A 12,560-nucleotide genomic window follows, 5' to 3' on the forward strand; every position below is an offset into this window, starting at 1 on the left:
AAATTTATATTTTTGTCTGCATGTTTAATGCAATTATTGTGCTTGTACAAATGTTGACATACAAATATGTATTTTATACATGTAAAGTGTTCTATATAATAGTTAAAATTTTTTAAAAATGTATATATTATATTGTGATCATGGTGTAGATAAATCAATCAAATTCTGCCATATTCACACCGTATTTAACCAATTTTAGGATTAAAGTGCTATACAAAGCAGCACTAAAGTCCTAAACAGGGTAAACACTGTGGGCATATTCCAAAGGCCATAATGGACAAATGCCACGAAAACCACCACTGAGGGCACAAGGACTGCAGTTAATATGCCCTGAAACTATAAAGTCATATTAGCACATTCTTCCCTCTATCTGTACAGGCGTTATAAGATGACGCGTGAAAACAAAGCCCCCTTCAGGACAATGATCTCTTTCCTATTTCTTATTACACTTACAAAGAAGAACCCATTACAATATTCCAATGTGGTGAGGACTGCTACCTGGACACGTACCTGTATGGCCACTAGCCACGGCGTCGGCTGATCTGAGGTGCTGAGGCATCTGAGCGCGTGGGTGACACCAGCGCACGATCCAGATGCCGGCTCCTTCATTCCAGCATGTACGGCAGCCCATCGACCCAGTACACTTTCTACAGCATCACCCAGTGCCGAACACTGGCCTCAGCACCGGCCCGGACACGCGTCCCCGGCTCCTGGCCGACCGTCCGCTGCTACTCACTGTATAGAGGAGCGGAAAGACAGACCATACGGAGTGTGTGATCACACCACACACTGCCGTGATTATTTGAAGGGATTTTAGAATGTGGTTTAAGATTGTTTTGCTTTTTTTGGGTCAGTACCATAAATCATTGTCACTGTGATTTACCATTCAATTTCTTCTTTAAAACACCTACATAGCTCCTTCTCGACATGAAGCATAACATAAATATTAATAGCATAAGTAACTTTTGGGAAGTAAATTAATTTAATAATTTAATAACAAAAGAAAAGTTTCTCGACCGCTGAAGAGTAAAAATGATAAAAGGTCAAACAGGTTAAAATACCTCCGAGTCGCATTTCTGGTGCATCAGTATTCAAGCCGAGCAAAGACGCAGCATGCGGCCTGACTGGGGTCTTACTCTCAGACGCAGTGTACAGAGTTCCCAATGACATGGTGGTTGTGTCAGTAACCCCTGGCCCAGTATCAGACACTGTCTTTATTTAAGGCATGTGATGGACAGCAGATGCCAACAAAAAGCTCATTTCTCACCCGGTGAAAAAGTCGTGTCCTGTAGCGCTGTTGGAAGTGTAGGTGGACGGAGTTGCGAAATAACGAATCGCAAAAGATCCCAGTTAGAAAAAGACACACAAAGGGGTATCACACTAACTGAGTGGGAAAAGTTGTAGTCCACTAGATGGCACCACCGACGGATAGAACGAGACTTAATCCTGGGAAAGAAAAAGCATATGTGTAAAAGTTGGGACGGGGACCTTTTCAATCCTTTTAAGACGTGCAGCAGGTAAACCAACTCATGTCGTACACACTCATGCTGAGTGTGTCAATAAAGCTTCCATTTTTGTCACTGGTGGCCACTGGCACTGATGACAAAGGATGCCTCTTTCACTCAGTGTTGCCTTTGTTCTTATTACTTACAGATCGTTTAATTCATGAGGATTTATTAGACTAGAACCTAGAGTATGATTAACTCAAGCCAAAACCATTTGAGGGATTGTCTCTACTAGAACGTTTGTGTATATATACATATATATATATATATATATATATATATATATATCTGTGTGTGTGTAGCAAATGATATGTCTACAGTGGTGAGGAAGGTGTACAGGGAAGTTATGGGAGTTTGCTCTGAAACTTACACAGCTATCCTGGTGTTGCTGATGAGGTACTCGAGGGGGTAAAGGCAGGAGAAGTGATAGTAGAGATCTGTGGAGCAGCTGATAATTCCCACCGAGGAGCTGGGTGTGTCGACGTCGCCCGTGATGATGACAGACTGGACGGAGGAGAACTGGCTAAAGGGCCCAGAGGAGCTGGGAACCTCGTTTACAACCTGGACTGCAAAGAACGCAGTGACGATCACAACCTTCAGTCCGAGGGAAATACTTGCGCAGGCCAAAGCCATCGCGAAAGCGCGCCTGTGAAACGGACCTGTAGCGACTGGCTGGAAGTTGGAAGCGGATAGACTAGAGGGTCCACGCTGGTGTCTATGATTCCTTGGAAAAGTCTATTGTTGTGCTGACTGTTCAGGGCCAGGTTGGCAGGGTCGAAGCCTGCCCACAGTGCCGTGCAGAGGTTCACCTGCAGGGCGATGGTGTTGACTCGGCAGTCCGCCATCAGGTCGTTGTTGTCTGGGTACACATGCAGGGAGAGGAACGTTAGGGGCTAGCAGGACAGGATGTTGTCTCAGGACTCCCTGGGGACAGTCTCGTAGAGGGAGGAGCAGTTGTATAGAGTTGAGCAAGTCGGCCAGCAGTGACAGACACACACACCACAGTATTGCCACTGCTGGGAGCAAAAAGACTATGAGCATTATCATACACATAAAACCAAAAAAACACTATTGTCCATTATCAAGTTCAACTAGATATACTCTATAAAAAATACAAGCTCTTATAAAATTTCAAAAGTTCTGAAGTAATTTCTGGTCAAGCAATTTCATTGTCATTAATTTTATGCATGTGGAGGGTATTTGGTTAATCCAAATAAACATCCTTGTAAGAAATATTATAATCTAATACAAGACTGTTGTTATTCAGAAGGCTCCCTGCAGACTGAAGTCAACTCGGTCTTTCATCTGATTTGTTAAAGTGAAGTGTATACGGTAAACAAACCCTACATCATCCAGTCCTGAGGCAGCTACGGTCACTGTCTGTCTGAGTGGCAGCAGAAAAGGCTCTTAAATAGTACCAGAATCCCTGTGTCTGTGTCATTCCTCTCTCTGCACTGTGCTGCATGGAAACAGGATCTCCAAGTACCCGAGTGGCTGGTAAGCAAACAACTTCAAAACTGAATAAGTAGGTGTTATTACATGGGGCAGCCGCTATTTAACTGGACAGTGACACCAATTGTGCACTTTAACCTCACAGTTGTTGTGAATGTCCGTTTAAATTCCATGGTGAGAGAGTCTAAGCTCAGTGTAACAAATCCGGAATCAGACTATTTGTGTTCAAATTAAGTAAACAGATTTGATTTTGGTTTCACTGAAGCAGTGCTTTTAGGAACAGTACACAGGGATAAACCTAAATGAGAGTTGTTGTTTTTTTTCAATTAAGACCTTATAAAATTGTTGTTTCCCATTAATTACAATCAGGCCCAGTATAATATCAACTTTAGAATGAGTGGGACTAAATATAGTGCAGTGGAGTATTTATTTAGACATTCAAAAGAAGACATTCACAGTATAGTATATGTAGTGTATGTTTCAACAAGGATAAACATTTTAACATTATATTTTATTTAAACTATTCGATGAAAAAAATCATGTCATTAGGAGATGTGGTTAATAGATGCAACGAAAAGACAAAATTAAAAATGCTAATACTGGAAACTTTTTAAAATGCTACTTAAGTGTGTCAGGGGTTGAGGCCCACACAAATTGCCCATACAGGTGTGTGTGTGTGTGTGTGTGCATGTGTGTGTGTGTGTTTGCTGGCAAAGCACTCTTATAAGGGACTTTAGAAATGAGAGCAAGAGCTACTGTGATGAATGCAGCAAACACGTCATGGAGTAATTCCAGCTAATTTGTTTTTTATGACTTCATCACAAGATGGACATATTAGCTCTGTTCAGAGACACTAATTACCCTCACAACAAATTATATCTACAGATATAAAAACAAGGGGTTTTTTTCATGGTTTCGTGGTCCATCTATTACAAAGTGAAGATTAGATTGCCCCCACTGGCAAAAATCGAGAGGTTTCATCCTTAGAGTGAGACATTCTCTCATATATATCAACAAACTAATAAAATGTCCCTCTTCATTCTTATTAGAGGTGAGATTATATTTAATTCCCAAATAATGTCTCTAATAGAGGCAGAGTTCAAGAAAAGTAAAAAATGAAATGTTAGACATACCCATTCATAGAAAATAATACAAGCAGAGAACAAAAAGAAGTATGTGCTATTGTTTGTGTTTAAATATAGACATATCTGTTTTCCAACAACAGCGACAATGAGACAGTGAAACACGATTGCATTCCTTGAAGGACCTGTGGCAATCAGACTCATTTAAGATACCACACAAATTATGTAAGAAGATATACTGGGAATTGTCCTTTTTAGAGAACAGAAAGACATTTTTTACTCTGATACCCAGGAGTGAAAGGGTGGATAACGATGTAGGTGGGGCTCTGAAATGGAATTACAGAATTGATTTGGAACCCAGAGGGTCAAAGGTGGGTCAACTTGAGCTAACCTAGCGAGCTAATAAATGTATGAATAATTAAATTGTTCAGCGAATTAACACATATGTGAATCCCAAAAATAAACAAACTTGAGCACTGGTTTATCAGCCGATTAAGAGCTGTAGTGAACTGGTCTGGTCTGACCTTGTTCGTGAGCGTTTGGGTGAAGAAAGTTCAAGTCTATTGGCTGTCAAAACCAGTAGGAGGAGCTCATTATCTTACTATAAACCAGTAGGATGAGGTCATTAGCTGCTACGCTGCTGCAGGAACGCCAAAGTAGCGTAAAAAACAGCAAAAACTTAAAGCGGCGCTTTTTACGGTGTTTTCAACTGACATATAAACGGCGTAAAATACGGCGTTTCTGATGGTTTTTGCGGCGTTACAAATAAAACGCGTTTACTTTGAGGCGAATTTTTACCACTTTGGCTTTCCATATTAATTAAGATGAAAAGTGTCAGTTCGACTACCGACCCGTCTGAATCTCCTCTCCCATCTGCATTTGCAGACGTGCATGTCCCAAGAAAGTCCACTATGGACTTCTAGGAGTCCGTGTAATCTGTTGTTTATGAAAATAAAATCAGTGACGAAATCTTCTCCAAGCAGGTTCTCTGCAAATCTCTTCTTACGATATTTGGTAAACTAAATGTTACGACGGGCTATATGTAATTACATTTCATCGCCAGTGGCGAGTGACCGCTATATGTCCTTTGAACTGTAGTCTTATTCTGCGTTCATCTGTTCTGGAGAAGTAGGCCATCATACAGAGTCTTTGAGATCGTCACCATTCTGTGCGCTCCCGGAGGAAAGGCAGTGAATCGTGGCATGGAGCCAAAAACCGACGCGTATCAAAACCGATGCTTTCTCTTCTTCTTTTCTATGACACACGCACGTACAACTGAACGTGTGCTAATACTAGTTCAAACAGCCTACGAAGAGGGGGGAAAGAAACTGTTTATTAGATTGAAAAATGTAGGGTATGGGCGCAGGGTTCTTGAAGTTAAACCTTTTAGTTATAAATGGTCCCTTTTTATTGTTACACAATTTAGAACTCAAATGTTTCTTTACTTCACTTCCAAAATGTATTTTCTTTGACGGGTATAAGGGGAAACGGATATGAATCCAAAGATTTAAAAAACCCCAAAAACAAACAGAAAAGGCATGCAGGAAACATGCTGTTGACAAAAATGCGTTTCCCTTCCTTGCCAACTTCCTTTGTCGCACTGGAAGTGAAGCAGGACTGCTCAGACAGGTCATAGCCCGACATGAAGCCCGCAACGGTGGCGTCAGAACCTGCTGAACTGTACATTAATCTAAATGGATGCGCTTTCCAGTGGAGTTTGCAGACTCTCAAAACCACTAGCGACCGTGAATAGTGTCGTTCCTCATACGGCTACACTAATGTAGCGGTTAGAAGAATTCGGGTTACCGTTTGTTTGTTTGTTTGTTTTTGTTTGTTTGTTTTGTTTGTTTTTTGTTTTTGTTTTTTGTTTTTGTTTTTTGTCTTATTGTGTTTTAGGATGATAAACAAGAAAGCGTCTTTGGACACTTTGTAACAAACACCTCTTATTGACCAAACTCGGTTGGTTCACTTAAGTCGACGAAGTGCCATGAAAACGAACAGGGAAATAAAGTGAAGATCTTGGGTTGCTTGTTGCTCGGTTTCTGGTGCCAGACCTCTTAGACTGCAGACATCACGCACAGCCCAGTTCAACTGGAATCTCTTAACTGTGCGTTTGTGTGGGTGAATTGACGGTGGACGTTCGTCCTGCAGCTGCGCACCACTTGACTAACTGTACATCATCAATAACACGCGTGGAAATATGTGGAGATGGAGTTCATGAAACTGATTGGGACTGTTTTGGCTGTGTGTTACCATACAGGCTATGCGCTGGAAGGATTCGCTAGTAAGTATGCGAGTGTGTGATCTAGTCTCCCAGGAAAAACTAATGCTCCATATAGGCCTGTTCTGTAGCTCACATACGAGCTGCCATGTGAGTGTGAGGTTTTTGTTTGTATGTCTGTTAAGTTTATTTTAAAACAAACACAGGACTAACATTCGAGATTTGCCTTGTGCATTACATAAAAGTCTGATTGCAAAAACCGTTGCCTTCAAATGCTTGGCAACATTTTTTATCACTAAAGTAACTTAGTTCGACAGCCATTGTTCGAGCAACAAATTTACCAGCAAAGTCTTCGTTTAAATGCGTAGGAGGTGGAGTGTTTCTGACATGGAACTATTCGAATTTTATTCTACCTCTTAACTTTCTCTCTGGCAGGAGCGATCTTTCTGCAAAGCTACACCGTTGTTTTTGCAAGTGAAATGCAAATAACGTGCTCTAAGTAGCAGAATGTTGCGTGTTTACGATGAGAAAACAGCTGTGGGAGTGGAGCCCATGCGTGAAAACACGTTGTATTGTACACGTTTAACAGGAACGCGTAATGTTAACGGGGCTCCGCTGAAAAGATTGGTTTTCTCTCCAGACATTCACATGTCCGGATTGCGCTCAGTCCAGCTTGGGAACTGCTCAGTTCTCGCTGCGTGAAAAGCCTCGGATGTCCGAATGCCGTCTGATAGGTGGGATTCAGTGAGATATATTACGGTATGTGCTTCAGTTGTTTGTGCTTTTATTATTTTGGCTTCACGGCAGGTCAACGTATATGTCGTCGGGGGACCGAAAAGCCGTGTTATAAGATCGTATACCAGCAGGACCTTCGTCTCAGGGTGAGCTTTGACGTGGCCAGGCGCGCCTGCAGGGACGACCGCGGAGAACTGCTCAGTATCGAGACGGAAAACGAGCAGAGACTAGTGGAGAGGTTCGTTCTCGACCTGCGGGCCCCGGACGGAGACTTCTGGATCGGACTGCGAAGGAGCCTCGCCTCCACAGAGTCGGCAGCTGGAGACTGCTCTTCACGGTATTACTGGCTGGATCAGAGCCAGGCCACCTTCAGGTAGGCTGCTTGACTTCATTTCTGGAGAGTGCCTCTCTACTGGAATGAGTAGAGGTCCTCTCTCCAATTTCTTTTCATCTCTAATATTGCTGCATAACCGGGAGTTCAGGACATATTGGTGGGACATTTTACAGCTTGCCATAGAGATGAAACTAAACAACAGTAGCTGTGTCCAGAGTCATATGGAAAATGACTATAGCTCATTGCATATGATACTGTTAGTGATTGTTCCTAAGCAGTAACATAGTGGAGTAGGCCTATATACTGATCGGTTTGGATTAAAATCAGTCTGTATGTACACCAGCAGTGGAGAATTCCCGCATTAGACGTATATGTTGAATTCTAGTTAGCCCGTGTTGCAACAAAATACCTCGGCTGTGGGCACAAATCTTCCAGAAACCACGTCTAATGCGGGCACTTGACAGGAAAGTTCAAAGACAGAATTTGCGTTGCTCCACCCACCAGCAGATCCTGTTGTGATCAGTGACATTTGAGGAGCACTGACCGGGCCCACGTATGAATGGCTTTGGCACAAATGCCCCGCTAAGGCTGCTGCTTCCCACCCTGTGTTGCAGGCACTGGCTCCTAAAGGAGCCGTCCTGCGGCTCAGAGCTTTGTGGGGCTCTCTATCACAGGACCTCCAGTCTGGCCCACTACATGTTAAAGTGGACTGATACCAACTGCAATGCCAAGAATAACTTTATATGCAAGTATTCTGCAGGTAGGATGGAGCTCGTGGCAGTATTTTTGAATTTGTTTTTTTTTTATTTGTTTTTTTTCCGGATTTTAACTTGGACTTGCAAGTGGGTTTGTAAAAGATGGATTTTGGAGTGTAATCTCTCATGTCCCCTGTCTCGCCGTCTGTTTAGAAAAGTCTCCGGCTGCTACTCCTGCAGGAAATTCCACGACTCACTCAGGTAAAGTACTCTGAACGCGCACTGTCTTCTGAGAGGAGGCTAGGTACTGTCAGCAAACAGTACGATATGCCACCATTTGAACAACCGTACAGAATTAAAGTGTTAATTACTCTTCCCTTGTATTGTTTGTTTTTTTCTGTCAAAAAAACAGAAAGTCTCTGCAAACAGTATTAGAGTAAGGTTCATAATCTGGTTTAGCCCTGCATGTGTCACAGAGTGTGTACATACTAAGAAAAGTATTCTCAATAAATATTCTGAAAACTGAATGTGACTGAGCTGTAGATTAGGTGTGAAGGCTTTGCAGTGTGTAACTTGATATGTGCAAACTAAATAGTTTTATCTTTAAACCTTATTAGATGTGACACTTATCATACTGTCATATGCCAGCTTGTTACTAGAAACCAGAATATATGATGGCTATCAGGGTGTAGCATTCATATTCTGCAAAATTAATCAGAATATTACCAAATTCCAACAAATACAGGAATATTATTTTGCATGTAAACATGATCACGTATTCCACACTGGTCTTACAAAAGACTGATTTCAGTTCACCAAAGAATAAAAGTTGTCACTGGTTTCCATTTTCAAAAAGAAAAACAAACCACACAGCAGGTCTGCAGTAGGACCACATCTATGGCCAGACTGCTTATATCAGCACATACGAGGACCTCTAGTGGGGGGGAAGAGGTTCAGTGGACCAGTGAGCCTTTTGTTTGCCACAAGTGAAATGTGTTAAGTGAAATATGTAAGTCTTGTGTTTTTGTTTGTTTGTTTTTTGTCTCATTCCAGAGTATTATGAGTTGAATGACTGATTTGAATCACGAGCTGAGTAATTCTTGAGCGATTGATTATACATCATTATTAGTGACACAGATTCCACAGTAAAAGTATTGAAAAAGGGCTTTGTGGGATTTTGGGTGTAAAGCAGTACCAGGACCTGGAGACACAGACCAATCTTCCGTTTAGTGTTTTCCATTCCTTAACATACACTGTTTTATCTGATTATCCAGTTAACAAGAACTTTATAAATTAACTCTTTTGTTTGCACTGGGGCAGGGTTAACATCAAAAGATTTACAGAACTGGCTTCATTGGCTATCACAAGTCATTAATATGCCATGTTGTGTGTGTGTGTGTATTGTATCATTAACACAATAGGGCCCTGTTGTAAATATGACTCAAATATTCCTTCACTGAATTCCTTCAACCTTCTTATATTGTGACCAATGTAGTATACAAACCAATGTAGTATATTAAACTTCCTGGACATATTTAGCAACATTATAGAAATTATATAGAAGCTCACTGCTTCTATATAGACTAGAAATGTACTGAACACTGGTCTTAAACTGATGATTAACAATAGTTCTTCCTCTTCAGATATACCCAAGATATCTCTGAAACCAAAACGACCACCTGTCACATTGAATTATGAAAAGATAAACAAAGAATTGCCAAAATCATCAGGTAATGCACAATACCAGCTTAATAATGTAGTCTTTTTTGCATTAAGTGAGTTAATTTGTTCCTTTTTATGGGCTGACCTATTCAGAATGCTTTGTATGTTGTGTGTTTTTTATATATATATATAATATGAGAGAGAGAGAGAGAGAGAGAGAGAGAGAGAGAGAGAGAGAGTTGAAGCCTCTGTATGTAGTTTTATTTTTGAAACTTGGCCCTTCCTCAGTGTCTCTTTCAGATGAAAGCATCAGTGTTTATTACGTCCTGATGGCTGGCATGCCGCTTTTGTTGATGGTCATTCTTCTGGCCTCGGGGTTCTTCTGTTATCGAGTCCTGGCTAGAAAGTGAGTGCTGCTGCTTTAAGTAAATTCATCAGTAAACAAGACAGCAGCTGCATGCCTCGAGATCCAGAGTTGACTGACGGTTGTGTCCTTGCAGGAGAAAGGAACCAAACCACATCTACGCAGAGCCTGGGCCTTGGGTGTCTGCGAGGGCGCTTCAGAACCACGGCGGCCGTCCTCCGCTGCACGACCCCGGGCCGCGAACGGCCTGCCTGGAGTACATGAGCTCTGAGATCAACGGGAACATAAGCGCCACTGGCCCTGGTTGCCACGGAGACTATGAGAACCTCCCGAGTGGTGCTGCCGGCTTCGTCACCAACGACATCTATGAGACGTGTCGCAGCCCGCTGGCCACAGAAGCCGGGTGGGTGGATAACGATATCTATGGGTACTGAAACCATCTGCCTGTGGGGACCGAGGCTGGGCATCCCAACCCCCTCCTCCCCCACCTATGTAGGGGAACTCTGACTACAGTGATCCAGTGTGAAGCACACAAAGGGTCTCGTGAAGACCTTGGCACCGGGGTGGACGGTAAGCCTGGCTCTCTCTCTAAAACAGCCAGTGCAGAGGTGGTCTCGGTTGTCCGCTTTGTCGCCTTTTTCTCTGCAGACACCAGGTTCCAGGAACAGGACGACCCATTCGGAAACTCCCACTATAGCGCCCTGACCCTTCTGCCCATTCCGTCCTGCCCTCCTTCCTGAACAGGGACATTTACAGCGGATGCCTATTGATGTTCTTTTTGTTTTTCGGAATCAAATCATTTAGGAATTGTCTAGCGGCTCAAAGGCAGAGCAGTGACAGGTTTGCTTAGTTCTGATATTCAGCTCTGCTCGAGAAATCCTGCTGACATGGCTCCCAGCACCCTAAACCTGTCAGTGTGTCCTCCTTTTTCCAGCGTTAGAAAATGATACTGAGTGAAACATTGTCCTGATTTCCGTTTGGTTGTTTTAAATATCTAATACCTTTAGCGAGTGTGGTAAGGAAATTAGATTTGAGACTGGAAATAGTTATTTATGTGCAGGTGGAAATGTAGTCTGTCCTGTGTGGGGAAAGGGTGCTACCGCACATGTGGCAACAAGCGGCTGGGCCTTTCCTTCCGAAATCTACTATTCTTGTTGGCAGGACAGAATGAACCCAGAGCACACCAGGTATCCTTTAGCATCGGGTCAGTGTATCCACAGTGTTTGTAACTGTAGCGGTCAATCAAAAGGTTTGTAGCATTTAAACAAGTTACTTACTGAGCCAGACCACACAGGACTTTCAAAAGTTATGTAGGAAACAGGAGTTATGAAAAATGCTTGAGGTTCACACATTTGCAATTAGCTACTATCAAGCTCTTAACCACAGATAATGAAGATCTATTCATAGCCCATTTAATAAGGCCTGCCTTATAGTAATAATGATAGGACAATCATGTGAGATTTTCTTTTTTTGCCAAAAAGTGACTAAACAGACAAACTATTAGCTACTCAGATGATTGCCTAATATGTTTATTGTTTATCAGTATTGAATATTACTACTTTCTGTTACAAAATCAAAATACTGTATTGTAATGTGTTGTACCAGCAGTTCTTCAGAGAAGGCCTGTGTAGTCAGTGAACTAAATTTTATGTAACAGGAGACGGCAGTAATAATGCGTCTCGCCACCAGATGTCGCTGGTTGATAATAATCACGTATGTGGGAAGAGGTCTTAATTCGATCTTAAACATAACTGGAATTGTATTCGATGTATATATTCACATACTTTGACTTAGTTTGGAAGTGTATTCATTATGTAAAGAGCAGATTCTGGATTCATTGTAAAGTCTAACTTCTGTGAACTACCAAGTAGTAACAATGTTATGGGTTATAACTCGGTAAAAATGCAGCTGTCTGGGGACATATGTTGATGTCATTACTATTATTATTACGGTTGGTGCTTATTAAATAATGCTTGCAATTAAAACTTAAAATTAATATGTTGATCCAGTGGGGAGTTGGTTGGTTGTTTGTTGTTTTTGTTAGATATCCATGCAAACTGTGCACTCAATTCTACCAAAGTATATGTGATGATGTGGCGGGGGACCTGGGTTTGCTTCCGTCAAAACTAACAACGTGGCCTGTCCTGGGTGCCCTCTGGTCTCGAGCAGCCAAATTCACATCACACGCGCACGATGAGATCTGAGATCCAGATTTGAAGTGGAACGCAAAAGGTCGAAGAGCAAACAGTTTGCAAACACATCGCCGTGTGCGCGCGCGCGTGTCATGCTCGGCTCGCGATTCACTATGCACGGCAAACAAAGACCTTTATCAGAGTATGCTGACCAGGACTTTACAGCGCGCTATCAACTTCAGGCGCGGAAGCAAACAGACCTGGCGGTTTTGCAGAATAGCAATGCTGCCCTGGCTGACGTAAGAGGTGGGTCCGGTCGCCTTGGTAACGAATTGGCACCGGCGCGTGGAACTTGCTTCAAAGCACCGCCCCCTGTAC

The 12,560-nt window shown here is 42.4% G+C and overlaps 2 protein-coding genes across 2 annotated transcripts; one reads left to right on the top strand and one right to left on the bottom strand.

Annotated features, from left to right (window-relative positions):
- Positions 1–1,263: 1,263 nt before the first annotated feature.
- LOC113579612 (zona pellucida-like domain-containing protein 1) lies at positions 1,264–5,683 on the bottom strand. Its single transcript, XM_035533966.1, is given in 6 exon segments — positions 1,264–1,439; positions 1,528–1,613; positions 1,876–2,066; positions 2,165–2,364; positions 2,431–2,518; positions 5,627–5,683. Coding segments are annotated over 6 exon segments (798 nt in total).
- Positions 5,646–12,054, top strand: laynb (layilin b). Its single transcript, XM_027013691.2, has 7 exons — positions 5,646–6,323; positions 7,068–7,368; positions 7,944–8,089; positions 8,238–8,285; positions 9,668–9,754; positions 9,975–10,092; positions 10,187–12,054. The coding sequence occupies exons 1-7, from the start codon at positions 6,248–6,250 to the stop codon at positions 10,482–10,484; spliced, it is 1,074 nt and encodes a 357-aa protein (XP_026869492.2). The 5' UTR covers positions 5,646–6,247; the 3' UTR covers positions 10,485–12,054.
- Positions 12,055–12,560: the final 506 nt, after the last annotated feature.

The sequence above is a fragment of the Electrophorus electricus genome, chromosome 15, assembly GCF_013358815.1.
Source record: "Electrophorus electricus isolate fEleEle1 chromosome 15, fEleEle1.pri, whole genome shotgun sequence".
In the NCBI taxonomy this organism is placed as follows: Eukaryota; Metazoa; Chordata; class Actinopteri; order Gymnotiformes; family Gymnotidae; genus Electrophorus; species Electrophorus electricus.

Excerpts from the sequence above, each read along its gene's own strand:
- laynb (XM_027013691.2), top strand. The coding sequence starts at position 6,248 with ATGGAGTTCATGAAACTGATTGGGACTGTTTTGGCTGTGTGTTACCAT. Across the intron at positions 6,324-7,067 it reads TGCGCTGGAAGGATTCGCTA|GTCAACGTATATGTCGTCGG; the intron begins GTAAGTATGCGA and ends GCTTCACGGCAG. Across the intron at positions 8,286-9,667 it reads AAATTCCACGACTCACTCAG|ATATACCCAAGATATCTCTG; the intron begins GTAAAGTACTCT and ends CTTCCTCTTCAG.